Source organism: Salvelinus alpinus, chromosome 22, assembly GCF_045679555.1.
Source record: "Salvelinus alpinus chromosome 22, SLU_Salpinus.1, whole genome shotgun sequence".
Classification (NCBI taxonomy): Eukaryota; Metazoa; Chordata; class Actinopteri; order Salmoniformes; family Salmonidae; genus Salvelinus; species Salvelinus alpinus.
Window position 1 is genome coordinate 11,678,169 of NC_092107.1, and position 23,754 is coordinate 11,701,922.

General features: G+C 43.2%; 1 protein-coding gene across 1 annotated transcript; it reads right to left on the reverse strand.

Moving 5' to 3' along the window:
* Positions 1 to 14,228: 14,228 nt before the first annotated feature.
* Positions 14,229 to 22,795, reverse strand: LOC139549001 (proteasome subunit alpha type-6-like). Its single transcript, XM_071359038.1, has 7 exons — positions 22,474 to 22,795; positions 21,933 to 22,027; positions 21,552 to 21,633; positions 19,256 to 19,411; positions 15,076 to 15,254; positions 14,860 to 14,954; positions 14,229 to 14,686 (listed from the first exon to the last, which is right to left on the reverse strand). The coding sequence occupies exons 1-7, from the start codon at positions 22,547 to 22,549 to the stop codon at positions 14,629 to 14,631; spliced, it is 741 nt and encodes a 246-aa protein (XP_071215139.1). The 5' UTR covers positions 22,550 to 22,795; the 3' UTR covers positions 14,229 to 14,628.
* Positions 22,796 to 23,754: the final 959 nt, after the last annotated feature.

Here is a 23,754-nt window from a genome sequence, read left to right on the forward strand (position 1 = left end):
CATTTGCGACCAATCTTTAACTTCCTGACTGATGTCTGGAGATGTTGCTTCAATATATCCACATAATTTCCCTTCCTCATGAGACCATCTATTTTGTGAAGTGCACCAGTCCCTCCTGCAGCAAAGTACCCCCACAACATGATGCTGCCACCCCAGTGCTTCACAGTTGGGATGGTGTTCTTCGGCTTGCAGCCTCCCCTTTTTCCTCCAAACATAACGATGGTCATTATGGCCAAACAGTTCTATTTCTGTTTCATCACACCAGAGGACATTTCTCCAAAAAGTACGATATTTGTCCCCATGTGCAGTGGCAAACCGTAGTCTGGCTTTTTTATGGCAGTTTTGGAGCAGTGGCTTCTTCCTTGCTGAGCGGCCTTTCAGGTTATGTCAATATAGGACTCGTTTTACTGTGGATATAGATACTTTTGTACCTGTTTCCTCCAGCATCTTCACAAGGTCCTTTGCTGTTGTTCTGGGATTGATTTGCATTTTTCGCACCAAAGTATGTTCATCTCTAGGAGACAGAACGCGTCTCCTTCCTGAGCGGTATAATGGCTGCGTGGTCAAATGGTGTTTATACTTGCGTACTATTGTTTGTACAGGTGAACGTGGTACCTTCAGGCGTTTGGGAATTGCTCCCAAGGATAAACCAGACTTGTGGAGGTCTTAGCTGATTTCTATAGATTTTCCCATGATGTCAAGCAAAGAGGCACTGAGTTTGAAGGTAGGCCTTGAAATACATCCACAGGTACATCCACAGGTATCAGAAGCTTCTAAAGCCATGACATCATTTTCTGGAATTTTCCAAGCTGTTTAAAGGCACAGTCAACTTAGTGTATGTAAACTGGAATTGTGATACAGTGAATTATAAGTGAAATAATTGGTCTGTAAACAACTGTTGGAAAAATTACTTGTGTCATGCACAAAGTAGATGTCCTAACCAACTTGCCAAAACGATAGTTTGTTAACAAGAAATCTGTGGAGTGGTTTAAAAACGAGTTTTAATGACTCCAACATAAGTGTATGTAAACTTCCGACTTCAACTGTACATATGCACGCCCCACTTTTCCGTTTTTTTTATTTTTTACATTTTATGAGACAAGTTCTTTTTTTCATTTTACTTCACCAATTTTGACTATTTTGTGTATGTCCATTACATGAAATCCAAATAAAAATCAATTTAAATTACAGGTTATAAAGCAACAAAATAGTAAAAACGCCAAGGGGGATGAATAACTGTATATAGTGCACTCAGAAAGTATTCAGACCCCTTCACATGTTCCACATTTTGTTATGTTACAGCCTTACTTTAAAATTGATTAAAAAAAAATGTAAATCCCAGATCAATCTACACACAACACATCATAATGACAAAGTGAAAACAGGTTTTTAGAAATGTTAGCAAATCAATAAAAAATAAAAATAAAAAATACCTTATTTACATAAGTGCTCAGACCCTTTGCCATGAGACTCGAAATTGAGCTCAGGTGCATCCTCTTCCATTGATCATCCTTGAGATGTTTCTACAACTTGATTGGAGTCCACCTGTGGAAAATTCAATAGATTGGACATGATATGGAAAAGCACACACCTGTCTATATAAGGTCCTACAGCAGTTGACAGTGCATGTCAGAGCAAAAACCAAGCCATGAGGTCAAAGGAATTGTCCGTAGAGCTCTGAGACAGGATTGTGTTGAGGCACAGATCTGGGGAAGGGTACCAAAAAATGTCTACAGCATTGAAGGTCCCCAAGAACAGAGTGGCCTCCATCATTCTTAAATGGAAGAACCACCAAGACACTTCCACCAAGACACTTCCTCGAGCTGGCCGCCCGGCTAAACTGAGAAATCGGGGGAGAAGGGCGTTGGTCAGGGAGGTGACCAAAAACCTGATGGTCACTCTGACAGAGCTCCAGAGTTCCTCTGTGGAGATGGGAGAACCTTCCAGAAGGACAACCATCTCTGCAGCACTCCACCAATCAGGCCTTTATGGTAGAGTGGCCAGATGGAAGCCACAGCCCACTTGGAGTTTGCCAAAAGGCACCTAAAGGACTCTCAGACCATGAGAAACAAGATCCTCAGGTCTGATGAAACCAAGATTGAACTCTTTGGCCTGAATGCCACGCGTCACATCTGGAGGAAATCTGGCACCATCCCTACGGTGAAGCATGGTGGTGGCAGCAACATACTGTGGGGATGTTTTTCAGCGGCAGGGACTGGAAGACTGGTCAGGATCGAGGGAATATGAACGGAGCAAAGTACAGAAGGATCCTAGATGAAAACCTGCTCCAGAGCGCTCAGGACCTCAGACTGGGGCGAAGGATCACCTTCCAACAGGACAACAACCCAAAGCACACAGCCAGGACAACGCAGGAGTGGCTTTGGGACAAATCTCTGAATGTCCTTGATTGGCCCAGCCAGAGCCCGGACTTGAACCCGATCGAACATCTCTGGAGAGACCTGAAAATAGCTGTGCAGCGACGCTCCCAATCCAACCTGACAGAGCTTGAGAGGATCTGCAGAGAAGAATGGGAGAAACTCCCCAAATGCAGGTGTGCCAAGCTTGTAGCGTCATACCCAAGAAGACTCAAGGCTGTAATCGCTGCCAAAGGTGCTTCAACAAAGTACTGAGTAAAGGGTCTGAATACTTATGTAAATGTGATATTTCAGTTTTGTATTTTTTTATACATTTGCCAAAATGTCTAAAAACCTGTTTTTGTTTTTTCATTATGGGGTAGATTGATGAGGGAAAAAAACAATTTAATCAATTTTAGAATAAGGCTGTAACGTAACAAAATGTGGAAAAAGTGAAGGGGTCTGAATACTTTCCAAATGCACTGTATTGTTATCAGCCTCTCTGGAATATCAAGAACACATGGTTTCTTACAGGAACTATGACCAGGCCTACATCCTGTAACAAAACCCTCTTTGATATCATACATCCTGTAACAAAACACTCTTTGATATCATACATCCTGTAACAAAACACTCTTTGATATCATACATCCTGTAACAAAACACTCTTTGATATCATACATCCTGTAACAAAACACTCTTTGATATCATACATCCTGTAAGAAAACACTCTTTGATATCATACATCCTGTAACAAAACACTCTTTAATATCATACATCCTGTAACAAAACCCTCTTTGATATCATACATCCTGTAACAAAACACTTTTTGATACAGTCCCCTAATCCTTCAATTTGATTTCATAACTAAGTTATTATGAAGTTTGCTTTTCTTCTGTAAGAATGAAATCAAACTAATTTTACAAGTTTACTGCAATCTGCCATGTACAAAGTTTCACACAAGTGTTTTAATGAATGGTACACTACTCTACTTTAGACATAGGCTTTAGTGTGTTAGTGTACTGCTACTGTAGTAGGCTAAGTAAAAGCTGATCCAGTGAAGGCATTAGATCTACTGTAGGGTCAATAATCTGTGTTTTGATGTGAGGGTGCTCAGGTGAGTTAGCCATAATGATCTGTCTAGACGTAATCTACTGTACTGCAGCTGGCTGCAGCCACTACCTGTCTGTCTGGACATGCCCAAATACATACAGTACAACACATGGCCTAGCGGTTAAGAGCGCTGGGCCAGTAACAGAAAGATCACTGGTTTGAATCCCTGAGCAGGCAAGGTTGAAAAATCATCTGTTCTGCCTTTGAGCAAGGCACTGCTCCCCAGGCCGTTGATTAAGACAGCCCCATGCACATCTCTGATTCAGAGGGGTTTGGGCTAAATGCAGAAGACTCGGTTTGTTTGAATGCATTTATTTGCGCAACTGACTAGGTATCCCCCTTTCCCAATGAGTCCAAAACCTCATTTCACAGAACTGCCCCATAACCAGTTTCGTTTTCCCTTTGGATTACAGGAGCCCAATATAAACGGTGGCATCCTGCAGCCATGTCAAGACAAGAAGAAATGCCCAGAAAACATAATAAAGTCCATCCAATTTCCTTTTTAGCACAACAATCCAATGCAGTCCAACCAGCTAGCATGGTACCACTGTTGCATACTGTGCAGGCCCTTACTCCCTGATACTGGCAGGGATGGGGTCAATTCAGTCAATTCAGGAAAATTGAATTTTAAATGGAATTGAACCCAACCCTGGATACTGGGTTGACTTACTGATTGCACTATTCCCCTTTAGTTGTGACAGTGTTGTGTCAATGTTGTGACATTGTTGTGGCCCATTCAGTGAGTGAGTGAGTGAGGCCCATTCAAAACAACAGGATTAGAATTGTGTCTTTGATTAGATGTTTGTTTGTGTCTGTATGTTTCATTGTAGTGAATATAGCTGAGTCTGGCTTTATCCAAGGGTTTTAATATTCTACAATGGAGGATGGGAATTGCTGATTACCCTAAGAGAACACTGTCAAGAGTGGGGGAGATACAGTGGGGCAAAAAAGTATTTAGTCAGCTACCAATTGTACAAGTTCTCCCACTTAAAAAGATGAGAGAGGCCTGTAATTTTCATCATAGGTACACTTCAACTATGACAGACAAAATGAGAAAAAACAATCCAGACAATCACATTGTAGGATTTTTAATGAATTTATTTGCAAATTATGGTGGAAAATAAGTATTTGGTCACCTACAAACAAGCAAGATTTCTGGCTCTCACAGACCTGTAACTTCTTCTTTAAGAGGCTCCTCTGTCCTCCACTCGTTACCTGTATTAATGGCACCTGTTTGAACTTGTTATCAGTATAAAAGACACCTGTCCACAACCTCAAACAGTCACACTCCAAACTCCACTATGGCCAAGACCAAAGAGCTGTCAAAGGACACCAGAAACAAAATTGTAGACCTGCACCAGGCTGGGAAGACTGAATCTGCAGTGCCAGACGTGTCCCCCTGCTTTAGCCAGTACATGTCCAGGCCCATCTGAAGTTTGCTAGAGAGCATTTGGATGATCCAGAAGAAGATTGGGAGAATGTCATATGGTCAGATGAAACCAAAATAGAACTTTTTTGGCAAAAACTCAACTCGTCGTGTTTGGAGGACAAAGAATGCTGAGTTGCATCCAAAGAACACCATACCTACTGTGAAGCATGGGGGTGGAAACATCATGCTTTGGGGCTGTTTTTCTGCAAAGGGACCAGGACGACTGATCCGTGTAAAGGAAAGAATGAATGGGGCCATGTATCGTGAGATTTTGAGTGAAAACCTCCTTCCATTAGCAAGGGCATTGAAGATGAAACGTGGCTGGGTCTTTCAGCATGACAATGATCCCAAACACACCGCCCGGGCAACGAAGGAGTGGCTTCGTAAGAAGCATTTCAAGGTCCTGGAGTGGCCTAGCCAGTCTCCAGATCTCAACCCCATAGAAAATATTTGGAGGGAGTTGAAAGTCCGTGTTGCACAGCAACAGCCACAAAACATCACTGCTCTAGAGGAGATCTGCATGGAGGAATGGGCCAAAATAACAGCAACAGTGTGTGAAAACCTTGTGAAGACTTACAGAAAACGTTTGACCTCTGTCATTGCCAACAAAGGGTATATAACAAAGTATTGAGATAAACTTTTGTTATTGACCAAATACTTATTTTCCACCATCATTTGCAAATAAATTCATAAAAAATCCTACAATGTGATTTTCTGGAATTTTTTTCTCTCATTTTGTCTGTCATAGTTGAAGTGTACCTATGATGAAAATGACAGGCCTCTCTCATCTTTTTAAGTGGGAGAACTTGCACAATTGGTGGCTGACTAAATACTTTTTTGCACCACTGTATGTTCCGGGTAGCCTCAGAGAACAACATTGACTTATACGCTGACTCGGTGAGCGAGTTTATAAGGAAGTGTATAGGAGATGTTGTACCCACTGTGACTATTTAAACCTTCCCTAACCAGAAACCGTGGATTGATGGCAGCATTCGCGCAAAACTGAAAGCACGGCCCACCGCATTTAATCATGGCAAGGCAACGGGAAATATGGCAGAGTACAAACAGTGTAGTTATTCCCTCCGTAAGGCAATTAAACAAGCAAAGCGTCAGTATAGAGAAAAAGTGGAGTCGCAATTCAACGGCTCAGACACGAGACGTATGTGGCAGGGTCTACAGACAATCATGGATTACAAAAAGAAAACCAGCCCCGTCGCGGACATCGGCATTTTGCTTCCAGACAAATTAAACAACTTCTTTGCGCACTTTGAGGACAATACAGTGCCACCGACGCGGCCCGCTACCAAAGACTGTGGGCTCTCCTCCTCCTTGGCCGACATTAGTAAGACATTTAAACATGTTAACCCTCACAAGACGGCCGGCCCAGACGGCATCCCTAGTCGCGTACTCAGAGCATGCACAGACCAGCTGACTGGTGTGTTTACGGACATATTCAATCAATCCCTATCCCAGTCTGCTGTCCCCACATGCTTCAAGATGGACACCATTGTTCCTGTTCCCAAGAAAGCCAAGGTAACTGAACTAAATGACTTTCGCCCCAGAGCACTCACTTCTGTCATCATGAAGTGCTTTGAGAGACTAGTCTAGGATCATATCATCTATACCTAACCGGACACCCTAGACACACTTCAATTTGCATACCGCCCCAATAGGTCCACAGATGATGCAATCACCATCACACTGCCCTATCCCATCTGGACAAGAGGAATACCTATGTAAGAATGCTGTGCATTGACTACAGCTCAGCATTCAACACCATAGTACCCTCCAAACTCATCATTAAGCTTGAGTCCCTGGGTCTCGACCCTTTTATTTAATTTTAATTTTATTTCACCTTTATTTAACCAGGGAAGCTAGTTGAGAACAAGTTCTCATTTACAACTGCGACCTGGCTAAGATAAAGCAAAGCAGACCCTGCCCTGTGCAACTGGGTCCCAGACTTCCTGACGGGCCGCCCCCAGGTGGTGAAGGTAGGAAACAACATCTACACTCCGCTGATCCTCAACACTGGGGCCCCACAAGGGTGCGTTCTCAACCCCCTCCTGTACTCCCTGTTCACCCACAACTGCGTGGCCATGCACGCCTCCAACTCAATCATCAAGTTTGCAGACGACACAACAGTGGTAGGCTTGATTACCAACAATGACGAGACAGCCTGTAGGGAGGAGGTGAGGGCCCTCGGAGTGTGGTGTCAGGAAAATAACCTCTCACTCAATGTCAGCAAAACAAAAGAGATGATCATGGACTTCAGGAAACAGCAAAGGGAGCACCCCCCTATCCACATCGATGGGACAGCAGTGGAGAAAGTGGAAAGTTTTAAGTTCCTCGGTGTACATATCACCGACAAACTGAAATGGTCCACCTCAGGAGGCTGAAAAAATGTGGCTTGTTACCGAAAAACATTTACATTACATTACATTTACATTTAAGTCATTTAGCAGACGCTCTTATCCAGAGCGACTTACAAATTGGTGCATTCACCTTATGATATCCAGTGGAACAACCACTTTACAATAGTGCATCTAACTCTTTTAAGGGGGGGGGGGTTAGAAGGATTACTTTATCCTATCCTAGGTATTCCTTAAAGAGGTGGGGTTTCAGGTGTCTCCGGAAGGTGGTGATTGACTCCGCTGACCTGGCGTCGTGAGGGAGTTTGTTCCACCATTGGGGTGCCAGAGCAGCGAACAGTTTTGACTGGGCTGAGCGGGAACTGTACTTCCTCAGAGGTAGGGAGGCGAGCAGGCCAGAGGTGGATGAACGCAGTGCCCTTGTTTGGGTGTAGGGCCTGATCAGAGCCTGAAGGTACGGAGGTGCCGTTCCCCTCACAGCTCCGTAGGCAAGCACCATGGTCTTGTAGCGGATGCGAGCTTCAACTGGAAGCCAGTGGAGAGAGCGGAGGAGCGGGGTGACGTGAGAGAACTTAGGAAAGTTGAACACCAGACGGGCTGCGGCGTTCTGGATGAGTTGTAGGGGTTTAATGGCACAGGCAGGGAGCCCAGCCAACAGCGAGTTGCAGTAATCCAGACGGGAGATGACAAGTGCCTGGATTAGGACCTGCGCCGCTTCCTGCGTGAGGCAGGGTCGTACTCTGCGAATGTTGTAGAGCATGAACCTACAGGAACGGGTCACCGCCTTGATGTTAGTTGAGAACGACAGGGTGTTGTCCAGGATCACGCCAAGGTTCTTAGCACTCTGGGAGGAGGACACAATGGAGTTGTCAACCGTGATGGCGAGATCATGGAACGGGCAGTCCTTCCCCGGGAGGAAGAGCAGCTCCGTCTTGCCGAGGTTCAGCTTGAGGTGGTGATCCGTCATCCACACTGATATGTCTGCCAGACATGCAGAGATGCGATTCACCACCTGGTTATCAGAGGGGGGAAAGGAGAAGATTAATTGTGTGTCGTCTGCATAGCAATGATAGGAGAGACCATGTGAGGATATGACAGAGCCAAGTGACTTGGTGTATAGCGAGAATAGGAGAGGGCCTAGAACAGAGCCCTGGGGGACACCAGTGGTGAGAGCACGTGGTGCGGAGACAGATTCTCGCCACGCCACCTGGTAGGAGCGACCTGTCAGGTAGGACGCAATCCAAGCGTGGGCCGCGCCGGAGATGCCCAGCTCGGAGAGGGTGGAGAGGAGGATCTGATGGTTCACAGTATCAAAGGCAGCCGATAGGTCTAGAAGGATGAGAGCAGAGGAGAGAGAGTTAGCTTTAGCAGTGCGGAGCGCCTCCGTGACACAGAGAAGAGCAGTCTCAGTTGAATGACTAGTCTTGAAACCTGACTGATTTGGATCAAGAAGGTCATTCTGAGAGAGATAGCAGGAGAGCTGGCCAAGGACGGCACGTTCAAGAGTTTTGGAGAGAAAAGAAAGAAGGGATACTGGTCTGTAGTTGTTGACATCGGAGGGATCGAGTGTAGGTTTTTTCAGAAGGGGTGCAACTCTCGCTCTCTTGAAGACGGAAGGGACGTAGCCAGCGGTCAAGGATGAGTTGATGAGCGAGGTGAGGTAAGGGAGAAGGTCTCCGGAAATGGTCTGGAGAAGAGAGGAGGGGATAGGGTCAAGCGGGCAGGTTGTTGGGCGGCCGGCCGTCACAAGACGCGAGATTTCATCTGGAGAGAGAGGGGAGAAAGAGGTCAAAGCACAGGGTAGGGCAGTGTGAGCAGAACCAGCGGTGTCGTTTGACTTAGCAAACGAGGATCGGATGTCGTCGACCTTCTTTTCAAAATGGTTGACGAAGTCATCAGCAGAGAGGGAGGAGGGGGGAGGAGGGGGAGGAGGATTCAGGAGGGAGGAGAAGGTGGCAAAGAGCTTCCTAGGGTTAGAGGCAGATGCTTGGAATTTAGAGTGGTAGAAATTGGCTTTAGCAGCAGAGACAGAAGAGGAGAATGTAGAGAGGAGGGAGTGAAAGGATGCCAGGTCCGCAGGGAGGCGAGTTTTCCTCCATTTCCGCTCGGCTGCCCGGAGCCCTGTTCTGTGAGCTCGCAATGAGTCGTCGAGCCACGGAGCAGGAGGGGAGGACCGAGCCGGCCTGGAGGATAGGGGACATAGAGAGTCAAAGGATGCAGAAAGGGAGGAGAGGAGGGTTGAGGAGGCAGAATCAGGAGATAGGTTGGAGAAGGTTTGAGCAGAGGGAAGAGATGATAGGATGGAAGAGGAGAGAGTAGCGGGGGAGAGAGAGCGAAGGTTGGGACGGCGCGATACCATCCGAGTAGGGGCAGTGTGGGAAGTGTTGGATGAGAGCGAGAGGGAAAAGGATACAAGGTAGTGGTCGGAGACTTGGAGGGGAGTTGCAATGAGATTAGTGGAAGAACAGCATCTAGTAAAGATGAGGTCAAGCGTATTGCCTGCCTTGTGAGTAGGGGGGGAAGGTGAGAGGGTGAGGTCAAAAGAGGAGAGGAGTGGAAAGAAGGAGGCAGAGAGGAATGAGTCAAAGGTAGACGTGGGGAGGTTAAAGTCACCCAGAACTGTGAGAGGTGAGCCATCCTCAGGAAAGGAACTTATCAGGGCGTCAAGCTCATTGATGAACTCTCCAAGGGAACCTGGAGGGCGATAAATGATAAGGATGTTAAGCTTGAAAGGGCTGGTAACTGTGACAGCATGGAATTCAAAGGAGGCGATAGACAGATGGGTCAGGGGAGAAAGAGAGAATGTCCACTTGGGAGAGATGAGGATCCCAGTGCCACCACCCCGCTGACCAGAAGCTCTCGGGGTGTGCGAGAACACGTGGGCAGACGAGGAGAGAGCAGTAGGAGTAGCAGTGTTATCAGTGGTAATCCATGTTTCCGTCAGTGCCAAGAAGTCGAGGGACTGGAGGGAAGCATAGGCTGAGATGAACTCTGCCTTGTTGGCCGCAGATCGGCAGTTCCAGAGGCTGCCTGAGACCTGGAACTCCACGTGGGTCGTGCGCGCTGGGACCACCAGGTTAGAGTAGCAGCGGCCACGCGGTGTGAAGCGTTTGTATGGTCTGTGCAGAGAGGAGAGAACAGGGATAGACAGACACATAGTTGACAGGCTACAGAAGAGGCTACGCTAATGCAAAGGAGATTGGAATGACAAGTGGACTACACGTCTCGAATGTTCAGAAAGTTAAGCTTACGTTGCAAAAAATCTTATTGACTAAAATGATATAGTACTGCTGGCTGGTGAAATAGGCTAGCTAGCAGTGGCTGCGTTGTTGACTTTGTTTGAAAGTGTAGCTGGCTAGGTAACCTCTAACTGGCTAGGTAACCTCGACAATTACTCTAGACTACACAATTATCTTGGATACAAAGACGGCTATGTAGCCAGCTAAGATCAAACAAATCAAACTGTTGTACTGTAATGAAATGAAATGTAATACTACCTGTAATACTACCTGTGGAGCAAAGCGGAATGCAACTACTCGCTCCAAACCAAACCGGAAGTGCGTATCGTAGAGGGAGAGGCAATAGAAGTGTTGTTTCTTGTATTATTGTCTTTTGTGTCTTTAGAGGACTGCTTCACCTTAATGTCCCCTTTCCCTTTTCTTCTGTCCTTATTTTGTCCCACTTTGTCCCTTCTTTGTCCCTTCTTCTCTTCTGCCAACTAGACACTCCTTGTTAGCTAGCTAGCTTCTTTCAGGAATGTCCCTAGCAACTGCCTAGCAACAGGTAAACAACTTAGCTAGCTAAGAAAACAGTATAATTTTATGAAAAATTGTTACTTTTTCAAAAGCCTTTCTTCTTTGTTTGCTGCTTGTTTGGTCTCCTATTCAGTTTGCAGTTTTCTTTTGATTTTTTTTCGATGTACTTTACTCTAAAAAAACATTTAAATTTCAATATTTGTAGGAGCTCATCTTTTCAGCTGCTGCTGCTTAATCTTAATCTGAAAAACCTCACTAACTTTTACAGGTGCACAATCGAGAGCATCCTGTCGGGCTGTATCACCGCCTGGTACAGCAACGGCACCGCCCACAACCGCAGGGCTCTCCAGAGGGTGGTGCAGTCTGCACAACGCATCACCGGGGGCAAACTACCTGCCCTCCTACAACACCCGATGTCACAGGAAGGTAAAAAAAGATCATCAAGGACAATAACCACCCGAGCCACTACCTGTTCACCCCGCTTCAATCCAGAAGGTGAGGTCAGTACAGGTGCATCAAAGCTAGGACAGAGAGATTGAACAACAGCTTCTATCTCAAGGCCATCAGATCGTTAAACAGCCACCACTAGCACAGAGAGGCTGCTGCCTACCTACAGACTTGATACCATTGGCCACTTTAATAAATGGAACACTAGTCACTTTAATAATGCCACTTTAAGAATGTTTACATATCTCACATTACTTATCTCATATGTATATACTGTATACTGTATCCTTCACTATCTATTCTATACTATCTATTGCATCTCAGCAGCTCTGTCACTGCTCATCCATATATTTTTATATTTATATATTCTTATCCCATTCCTTTAATAGATTCTGTGTATTAGGTTTTGTGGTGCAATTGTTGATATTACCTGTTAGATACTGCTGCACTGTCAGATCTAGAAGCATAAGCATTTCACTACACTCACAATAACATCTGTTAACCATGTGTATGTGTCCAATAACATCTGTTAACCGTGTGTATGTGACCAATAACATCTGTTAACCATGTGTATGTGACCAATAACATCTGTTAACCATGTGTATGTGACCAATAACATCTGTTAACCATGTGTATGTGACCAATAACATCTGCTAACCATGTGTATGTGACCAATAACATCTGCTAACCATGTGAATGTGACCAATAACATCTGTTAACCATGTGTATGTGACCAATAACATCTGTTAACCATGTGTATGTGACCAATAACATCTGCTAACCATGTGTATGTGACCAATAACATCTGCTAACCATGTGTATGTGACCAATAATAAGATGTGATTTGAAGATGTTTGGGTTTAACAGAATATCCTAGTGCTATATTGTACAGAAGATACATTTTATCAGACAGTGGCTATGTCCGAAATGGCTCCCATCCCCATTTAGTGCACTACTTTTGACCAGGGCCCATAGGGCTCTGGTCAAAAGTAGTGCACTCGATTTTATTTTATTTATGCATTTTATTTAACCTTTATTCCAAAGCAATTGCATGTGGCAATAATATAATATAATGAATAAATCTGAATTATAAAGCACACATAAATGTATCATTGCATTATGAATAGGCAATAAAAACATCAACATGGCTATTACGAAGTACCAACGAGGCACCTGTGCATGCCTTGTGCTGAAGTGGCAGCAAGGCCGGAAGGGGGAAGATATCACAAGTTAAGCAACATCGCTATCTACTGGTTATCTGGTGTATTGTGAACTGGATTCCTCTCTCCCTAATACCTGCTGAAACTCCCATCATTATCTCTATCCCGCCATCTACTGGCCCAGTACTGAAGTGTAGCCTCTTCTACAGTGGGATTCAGATGTAAAGAGTGTGGAACAGAGAAGTGAGGTCATGGTCAGTGGGAGAATTGGAATAGAATGTGTGTGTTACTCATTTGTGCCTGAATTATTGTTCGATGTCTGGGCCCATATTCACAAACTGTCCCAGAGTAGGAGTACTGATCTAGCATCAGGTCCCCTATCTTTTCATTTTGATTTAAAAGGCAAAACCAATCCTAGATCAGGACCTGTATCCTCAAAGCGTCTCAGAGTAGAAAATTGGTGGGTAGTGCTGAAAATAAAGACGTTTTACTCCTACTCTTATGGGTCAAAATAAAAGCTATGCATGAAGCCTCTTTCAGGGGCTCCTGAGTGGTCTAATGGTTCGATTCCAGGCTGTATCACAACCGGCCGTGATTGGGAGTCCCATAGGGCAGCGCACAATTGGCCCAGCGTCGTCTGGGTTTGGCCGGTGTAGGTCGTCATTGTAAATAAGAATTTGTTCTTATCTCACTTGCCTAGTTAAAAATAAAATAAATCGTCATAAGAGTCCCACCTAGTGGACAGATATTTAGGACACCTCATGATAGGTCCTAACCAGTTAAGAGTTACCAGCAGGCTTCTTGATAATAGCAAAAAACAGCAAGTAGGTGGTTCCGGCACCACATGCAATTGCTTTGGAGTTGTTAGAATGTTTTGATATTTCTATATAATCAATCTATAAATAATCTACCCCTAAGGCTACATGCAACCGTATCTATTGCACTTTTGACAGTGATTTCACACGAGGCCTTTTTCACATGATATGCCTATTGCCTGAATATCTATAACCACTAGGCTAATCAATAATCACGTTTTTCTTTCCATTATTTAATTCAACTACATCATGTTAAATCAAGTTATCCCTTTGGAGAGCAATATCACATTGTTACGAAATATGCCTAAATTGGGCAGGACTATAAATCGGGCAATTGAAGCCATCTAGGGCCTATGCTAACTTTGATTGTGTTCAATGAAAATTATAGACCTTTTTATGGACCATTATCGGCAAGTGACTTGATCGTCATCACTATCTTTCCTTTGCGGTACCTCAATTTGTCGTGATTACCAGCCGAGATAAACTTTTATGAATAGATTTTACTCCTGGCTCAGAGATTGCCTGAGCAGTGTCTTAAAAAACGTCATCCTAAAACCTACTCTGAGCTGGGAGTTTTTTTGTCTTTAAAAACGATACAACAGGATTCCTAGGACCTTTTTGGGGAGACATTTTGTGGATACAAAAGACATGTTGTGAATACGGACCCACGACTCTAGTTACATGTATCGAATCAAACAAATACAAAAAGTTAAGCACTACTGTGTCTTTTGTGATTCTACAGAAAACATCTAAGCATATCAGAATAAAAAAGGGATATTAGTGTTCTTTTGTTTTATTTGATGTGTTTTATTCTGTTAGACAGTGTTTCTGTGGCAGGTGATAGATGACATGAGTAACGCTCTGGGCACAGGCAGCTAAAACCCATTTTGATGGTCATAAACAATGGGGTTCAATGAGATACAGACAATAGGATGGATGAAACGATCCACACGATCAAACCAATCCAACAAACATGGGAATTCTAGTTACAGCCTGGCGGTATGTCCTAGAAGATTTGATATGCAGACTGAAGGTGAAAATCAACACGTGCAGATGTAAATAGTTGGAAAGTAGAAACATATCCAAGTATTGTACTGAAGTAGTATTATTGTCCTATTACTGAACCACTAGGTTAGTCTGTTAGTCAGCCTGACACCTGAAGTACTGTATGTGGATGGCTGCACCTCTACTCCCGCTCAGCAATGGCCACCAAGTGAGTGTCGATCTCTGTCTCAGAGAGTGTCCTGTGAGAGGAAAGAAGAGAAGATGAGAGTGGGTTTTAGAAACCAGGGTTGGGGAGACAGAAAGAGAGAATTGATCATTTGGCTGTTGTTCCCTTTAAATCCTTGATCATTACCATATGAGCATATAAAAAACACAGTGATGACGAAATGCAGTTACTGTGATGGTATAGTACCTGAACTTGGGGCTTTCCTTAGTGACCACACCCACTTCAATTTCACTGGGCTTGAAGTCCATTGACAGAATAGAAGAGAGACAGGAGATGGCCAACTATAGGAGGAGAGAGGGAAAGAAACAGAGAGAGAGTAGAGAGAGAGAGATTGAATACTGTACAGACTTTCACATTTCGCCAGATGTTTCCATGAGTATCCAGGTGTATCCATCCGCCTACCTCCACAGTCATCTCATATGACAGCTCCGGCCTCTTCTTCAGTTTCTTCTCCAGGTAGCTGTTAGCCTCTGTCTGCTTGGCCCCCACGCTGGTGGCCCTGAATCCACAGAAGTAGCCTGCCGGGTCACACTTATACAGCATGGGACCCAGCTGGGGGTCCATGGCCACCAAGATCATACCTGGAGACATTGGGAGGAAAAGGATATGGGTCTGAGTCCTCTGTGTGGGAGTTAGGACTCACCTACTGCACATAGATCTTTTCAATCACTTTGGTGCCATTTTCACAACTCTAAGCACAAACATCTAAACAGATCATCAAAATGGCTCATGTTTAAAAACTCTCAGCACATCTTCAGTTGACTGGGTGCAACAAATTCAATTCACAGTCTTTTGTTCACTGCACCAAATCACTCTTTCAATTTGGATACATATTCTATCTACTGAACAAAAATGTAAACGCAACATGGAAAGTGTTGATCCCATGTTTCATGAGCTGAAATAAACGATACCAGAAATGTTCCATAAGCACAAAAAGCTTATTTTGCTCAAATTTTGTGCACACATTTGTTTACATCACTGTTAGTGAGCATTTCTCCTTTGCCAAGATAATCCATCCACCTGACAGGTGTGGCATATCAAGAAGCTGATTAAACAGCATGATCATTACATAGGTCCACCTTGTGCTGGGGACAACAAAATGCCACTAATATGTGCAGTTTTGTCACAAAACACAATGCCACAGATGTCTGAAATGTTTAGGGAGCGTGCAATTGACATGCCGACTGCAGGAATGTCCACCAGAGCTGTTGCCAGAGAAGTGAATGTTCATTTCTTATCCATAAACCGCCTCCAACGTTGTTTTAGGAAATTTGGCAGTACATCCAACTGGCCTCACAACCGCAGACCACGTGTATGGCGTCGTGTGGGCGAGCGGTTTGCTGATGTCAACGTTGTGAACAGAGTGCCCCATGCTGGCGGTGGGGTTATGGTATGGGCAGACATAAGCTACGAACAAGAAAACCATTGCATTTTATCAATGGGAATTTGAATGCAAAGAGATACCGTGATGAGATCCTGAAGCCCATTGTCGTGCCATTTATCTGTTGCCATCACCTCATGTTTCAGCAAGATAATGCACAGCCGCATGATGCAAGGATCTGTACACAATTCCTGCAAGCTGAAAATGTCCCAGTTCTTCCATGGCCTGCATATTCACCAGACATGTCACCCATTGGGAATGTTTGGGTACTGACTGGTTTTCTGATCCACGCCCCTACATTTATTTTTAAGGTATCTGTGACCAACAGATGCATATCAGTATTCCCAGTCATATGAAATTCATAGATTAGGACCTAATGAATTCATTTCAATTGACCGATTTCCTTATATGAACTGTAACTCAATAAAATGTTGATATTGTTGCGTTTATATTTTTGTTCAGTATAAGTATCTGTGTTTCAAAATGCAATATTCACTTTACTTTTAATATGATTTTCTTGTCATTTGTTAACAATACAATTAACTATTACTTAATCAAACTGCTGAAAACGGATAACAACTGAACCAAAATGTTTAATGTCTAGTTAATGTACAGTGCATTCGCAAAGTATTCAGACCCCTTCCCTTTTTCCATATTTTGTTACGTTACAGCCATATTATGGAATTGATAAAATTATATTGTTTCGTCTCATCAATATACACAAAATACCCCACAGTGACAAAGCGAAAACAGGTTTTTAGAAAATTTTGCAAATTTATTAAACATAAAAAACAGAAATATCTTATTTACATAAGTATTCAGACCCTTTGGTATGAGACTCGAAATTGAGCTCAGGGGCATCCTGTTTCCATTGATCATCCTTGAGATGTTTCTACAACTTGATTGGAGTCCACCTGTGGTAAGTTCAATTGATTGGATATGATTTGGAAAGGCACACACCTGTCTATATAAGGTCCCACAGTTGACAGTGCATGTCAGAGCAAAAACCAAGCCATGAGGTCGAAGGAATTGTCCGTAGACCTCCGAGACAGGATTGTGTCGAGGCACAGATCTGTGGAAGGGTATTCTGCAGCATTGAAGGTCCCCAAGAACACAGTGGGTTCCATCATTCTTAAATGAATGGAAACACCAAACCCGGCCAAACTGAGGGAGGTGACCAAGAGAAGAGATGGTCACTCTGACGGAGCTCCAGAGTTCCTCTGTGGAGATGGGAGAACCTTCCAGAAGGACAACCATCTCTGCAACACTCCACCAATCAGGCTTTTATGGTAGAGTGGCCAGATGGAAGCCACAGCCCGCTTGAAGTTAGCCAAAAGGCACCTAAAGGACTCTCAGACCATGAGAAACAAGATTCTCTGGTCTGATGAAACCATGATTGAACTCTTTGGCCTGAATGCCAAGCGTCACGTCTGGAGGAAACCTGGCACCATGTTTTTCAGCGGCAGGGACTGAGAGAGTAGTCAGGATCGAGGGAAGATGAACGAAGCAAAGTACAGAGAGATCCTTGATGAAAACCTGCTCCAGAGCGCTCAGGACCTCAGACTGGGGCGAAGGATCACCTTCCAACAGGACAACAACCCAAAGCACACAGCCAGGACAACGCAGGAGTGGCTTTGGGACATATCTCTGAATGTCCTTGAGTGGCCCAGCCAGAGCCTGGACTTGAACCCGATCGAACATCTCTGGAGAGACCTGAAAATAGCTGTGTAGCGACGCTCCCTATCCAACCTGACAGAGCTCAAGAGGATCTGCAGAGAACAATGGAAGAATCTCCTCAAATACAGGTGTGCCAAGCTTGTAGCGTCATACCCAAGAAGACTCAAGGCTGTGATCGCTGCCAAAGGTGCTTCAACAAAGTACTGTAAAGGGTCTGAATACTTATGTAAATTTTATATTTCCGTTTTTTCTGTTAATACATTTGCAAAAATGTCTAAAAAACTGTTTTCTCTTTGTCATTATGGGGTATTGTGTGTAGATTGATGAGGGGGAAAAAGAATGTAATCAATTTTAGAATAAGGCTGTAACGTAACAAAATGTGGAAAAAGTCAAGGGGCCTGAATACTTTCCGAACGCACTTTAGTTTCATAACTGCTGATCACTGTAAAACTATATAATTTGTATGTATAAATGTATCAGTTGGACATCAATTTATGTTGTAAGGTAAAACCAAATCATATATGGATGTGGCTGTAAATACTACATCATCATTCTCCACCAGTGTGCCTTAATAGGACAAAGTGGAAAGCATCACTCTATATACTACCATCTGGAATTATAGTGTAGTGTACCGTGCACTGCTGAAATACCTGGGTTGTATATTTAAACAATAAGGCCTGAGGAGATGGGGTATACGGCCAATATACCATGGCTAAGAGACAGGCGATAATGTAGCAGTTGACAAGTCACGTAGAAAAGGTTATCTTGTAGAATGTTGCATGGGGAAGAAATGGTTTACAACACTGTGCTATGTTTTTACAGTAGCCAACTGCTTTACAATACCCCAATTTCTGATTATTTGTCCTACGTATGTACTGTAAAAAGATAATGGAACCGTAAGACTGGCATATTTCTCAACATGCTCACAACCTGCCATTGGATACAAATGATAAAATAATTGTGCATGTTAAGTTATTATCAAATACTGTATGGAAAATGATATTTACCACCTACTACTCTTTTATTGAGCACTTCAAAAATAACATTTTTGAAATGTGTAACTTGTATTTTTTGCTTTTGGATTAAATGGTAGTTAAAATGACTAAATGGTGAGCCTATCATTATTTGATGTATTGGTGACTAAACTAAATGTTCTCAGGGTATTTCACGTAAATCGCTGATTTTGCATGAATGACTCAGGGGTGAAAGATGTGTGAAACCCCAATGAAAGCACAACAAGAGTTTCTAATCATAAGATAGGGGGCATTACAAGTGTTATCAGTTTAGAGTTTTGCAAATATACCACTTACATTTGAAAAATGCGGCAAAGTGATTAAAAAAAAGTTATTACTGGGCAATCAGGGAGAGGAAAAAAGGACGTATAGAGGTATTGAAAGAAAGGAGGTAAACAGTCGGCCGGAAAAGGAACCGGGGGATTAATGGTAAGGGTGAGAGGGAGTGAATCAATGGAGAGGAAGAGAACAGAGAGACAGGGTGACAGGAGGACAGGGGAACACCACTCACAGCATCCCAAAGGTCTCATCTCAGCGTTCTGTGTGTAGACCTGGGAGATGTCCGCCATTCTCCGACACAACATATCTGCTGTGATGTCATAGCCAAACTTGTACTTCCATTCGGCGGCCTCCACTCGTGCCCTGTGGACCTGGGATCGACTGTCCGCTGAGGGGGAGAGGAAGAGAGAGTAAAAGGATGTGTGTGTGTGTCAGTGGAGGCTCCTCAGAGGAGGAAGGGGAGGACCATCCTTCTCAGTGAATTTCATAAAAATAATAAAACATTTAAATAAAACTACACTAAATATATTTACGTTACCAAATTATTTATTAAAACACACTGTTTTGCTGCTATGATGGTCTACAGTAGCCTCAGCAGCACTCTGTATGGTAGCATGGTATAGACGGAGGACAGCTAGCTTCCGTCCTCCTCTGGGTACATTGACTTCAATACAAAACCTAGGAGGCTCATGGTTCTCACCCCCTTCCATAGACTTACACAGTAATTATGACAACTTCCGGAGGACGTCCTCCAACCTATTAGAGCTCTTGCAGCATGGACTGACATGTTGTCCACCCAATCAAAGGATCAGAGAATTAATCTAGTACTGAAAGCATAAGCTACAGTTAGCTAGCACTGCAGTGCATAAAATGTGGTGAGTAGTTGACTTAAAGAGAGAGAAAGACAATAGTTGAACAGTTTTTAACAAATTAATTTCTTCAAAAATTAAAGAGAAGCAAGAGAGAGATTGTCATTTTTTTTCACTCTTTAGTTTCACTTAATTAGCTAGCAAATGCAGCTAGCTAGTTTAGCATACTCAAACACCCTGCTCAAACAGACGGATGCTATGTTAGCTAGCTAGCTATGACTATCCAACACAACACTGGAACTCTTCCAAGTCAAGGTAAGCGTTTGGTTTGACTAATTTACTGCCACCGGGCTGCCGGTGTAAGTGCTAAACTGCTAACTAACTATACACTGTAAAGTTACTGCGTGATTGTAGCTGGTTTACTAACACGTTAGTTCTATTAGCTATGTTGAATTTGACATTACTTTAGCTAATATGGTAACAACAATGTAGGCTGTGTGTAGCAGTTATGATACGGTTTGGCTTGGAAAGGTTATTTCGCCTGGTCACATACAGCTGATGTATTGTGCATTGAAGTCCACAAACGAAGGGAAAAGGTGAGAGGAGGACAGCGCATAGATGCGAGCAGGAATACAACGTGGCTGCTATGAATGTGAACTGTGTTTATCCGTGACCTGGGGTGTATTCCTTCCGCCAATTCTGTTGAAAAACGCTTCTTAAATGAAAGCAAACGGAACAAAACAGGGATAAACATACCTGAATTTGACCAATAGAAACTCGTTTGCAACTGTTGGACTAACGATTACACCCTAGATCAGCTAGATGTAGGCAAGAGTGTGCAAGGCGGTATTAAATGTGTCACTATCTGTCCGTCTGTCACCAATATTTTCTCTCGACCTGTGTGCTGCTACTGTCACGCCCTGACCTTAGAGATCCTTTTTATGTCTCTATTTGGTTTGGTCAGGGTGTGATTTGGGGTGGGTATTCTATGTTCTCTAGTTCTATTATTTGTATTTCTATGTTTTGGCTGGGTAGGGTTCTCAATCAGGGACAGCTGTCTATTGTTGTCTCTGATTGAGAACCATACTTAGGTATCCCTTTTTCCCACCTGTCTTTGTGGGAGGTTAACTTTGTTTGTGGCACATAGCCCTTTAGCTTCACGGTTGTTTTGGATTGTTTATTGTTTTTGTTGGCGTCATATAGCCACACGTTGTAGTCCCGTGTGGCTCAGTTGGTAGAGCATGGCGCTTGCAACGCCAGGGTTGTGGGTTCATCCCCCACGGGGGGACCAGGATGAATATGTATGAACTTTCCAATTTGTAAGTCGCTCTGGATAAGAGCGTCAGCTAAATGACTTAAATGTAAATGTAAATGTATATAAATAAAGGAATATGTACTGTCACCACGCTGCGCTTTGGTCTACTTCTGTTGACGGCCGTGACAGCTATGTTGTAATCTTTCATTCATAGGCTAGGTTGTAGCAACCTCTTGATGGGTATAGGGGAAATTTGAGTATCATGTAGTAGCCTAACGTTATCGATGTTACATTGAAGTGGGTGAATGGAATATGAATGACAGTTATCCAATATGCTGTAATAGAAATAAGGCCATGTTCATACATTTTTTAAATAATTGTTCTCCCTCATCTTAAACGCCACTGACCACCACTGATGTGTGTGTGTGTGTGATGTGAGATGTCGTCTGTGCCATTATACACACCATTGTGTCCTGTCATCACACATCCAATGCGTGGGGTAAGTGGGTACATGTTGGTCAGAGTGGCAGAATCCAGCAGCTTGTCCTGTATTATAATGACAGGGTCACATATAGTAGATGATACCTCATTGTTGTTAAGAATATTGGGTTGGTGCGCCACAATATAATATTTAGATTGGACAAGCTTTAACAAATCAGTGGCGTGTGCCCTGTCAGCAGAAATGCTGAGACACCACTCTGTCATGCTTCACTGTTCATGACTGACTCTTTCTCTAACGCCAGATATCAACATTCTTTTTCTAATTTGGATGAAGTCAAAGACAACTAAGACAGAAGCTCCTGGTACATGGAGATGGAACTAAGGACAGATGATGAATATCTTACTGGCACTTTCTTCTGTGTGACCACCACAGCACAGTCTGTCCCCCGCACGCCCAGTGATGTCAACCCACCCTGGGCGATGGCTTTGAAGGCATACTCTGAGGGACAACACATGAGAACATGAGATTATACTACTTAAATATAGGCTAACTTTTAAAAGCTGCATGGGGTAAACAGGGGGCTTGGAATACTATAGGTCTAAAGGTGCTCATGGGAAAGTCTCAAACATTGGTAGATCGCTTTATTGACGGACATATTATACCACAGAGAAGTAACACACATTTAAAACATTTGTAGTCCCCCCCACATGCTATGTGAAATATACAATCACAATATGTTTATAATCACAATATGGTTACAATCACAATATACTACACGTTTGGCCTATGGGGATGCTCATCGTCAGCTACAGCGCAACACATTCACTGCGCGAATATCTTAGATGATTTTAGATGGTATAGAACGATACATATACAGATGCTAGACAAGCCTAGCTCATCCCCTGCACGAAACAAAACTGGAGAAATTAAGCAAAACATCTCACCGACTTGATAGAGGCGGCCCTCAGGAGAAAAAATCGTAATGTGTCGGTCAAATCCAGCATTCGAACCACGGGACATTGCTTTGCGTCAAATGATGCTCACCTGAAGTGAACTTTCGGCGAGTAACCTGTTACCTTTTCTGCAGTATCCTAATAGCCTTATTATGACTATATTCACCGTTGTTGTCTGTTGCAGTAAAACAAGAAGAACAGTCTACAATAGAGAGCAGACGATGATAAAGGTGTTTGTTGAGCTTCCCGGTGGAGTTTTACTTTCTCTTTCTTTTTTCAATGAACCATGAGAAGACTGGCACATGTGTGTTGTGAACAACAATAGTGGAATCGGTGGTTTCAAAATAAAAGTTTCGAATTGAAACTAAAGCAAGCAGATAAAACATTTACATTTACATTTAAGTCATTTAGCAGACGCTCTTATCCAGAGCGACTTACAAATTGGAAAGTTCATACATATTCATCCTGGTCCCCCCGTGGGGAATGAACCCACAACCCTGGCGTTGCACGCGCCATGCTCTACCAACTGAGCCACACGGGACTTAAAAATAATCATGTCAAAATTGGACTATAATGCTAAAAAAGGTTGGAATGTTGCTATACAAATTCAACAAAAGATCATAATTAGTTAATTTGATGCCAAATAATTGGTTGAAATTGCACTGTGGATGTATTTGACTTCAGAATTGCATTGGGGGCATACTTACATAGGAATGTACAGGCTTACCTATGGATCTTGTGTCCATGAAATGGGGTACCAGCCTACTCAATAACACTCACAGAACAGCTATGCCAGTCCATATGATGCAAAACCCAGCATTCAATTATGCAAAATGTATTTTGAAAATTATACATCTTGAAAACTTGATTGCTGAAATGCAGAACTGTTTGGGACTATATCAACAATAGACCAATTAAACAAATTCCAAAATATAGTTTTGGGGTGGAGTTTCCTTTAAATTCCTTCAATAAGAGTTATGAATCTAATATTTGTGTACACTCGACATAGTTATATTCTGTGAGTGTCACTGAGTAGACTGATACCCCATTTCATGGACCCAAGATCCATAGGTAAGGCTGTACATTGCAATATAAGTATGCTCCAATGCAATTCTGAAGTATAATACATCCACATTGCGATTTCAACAAATGTGAAAACTTTTTGGGTGTCAAATTAACTAATTATTCTCTTTAATTGAATGTATATAAGAACATTCCAACTTTGTTTAGCATTATTTAGTCCAGTTGTGGCATAATTCCACAATTTGTATC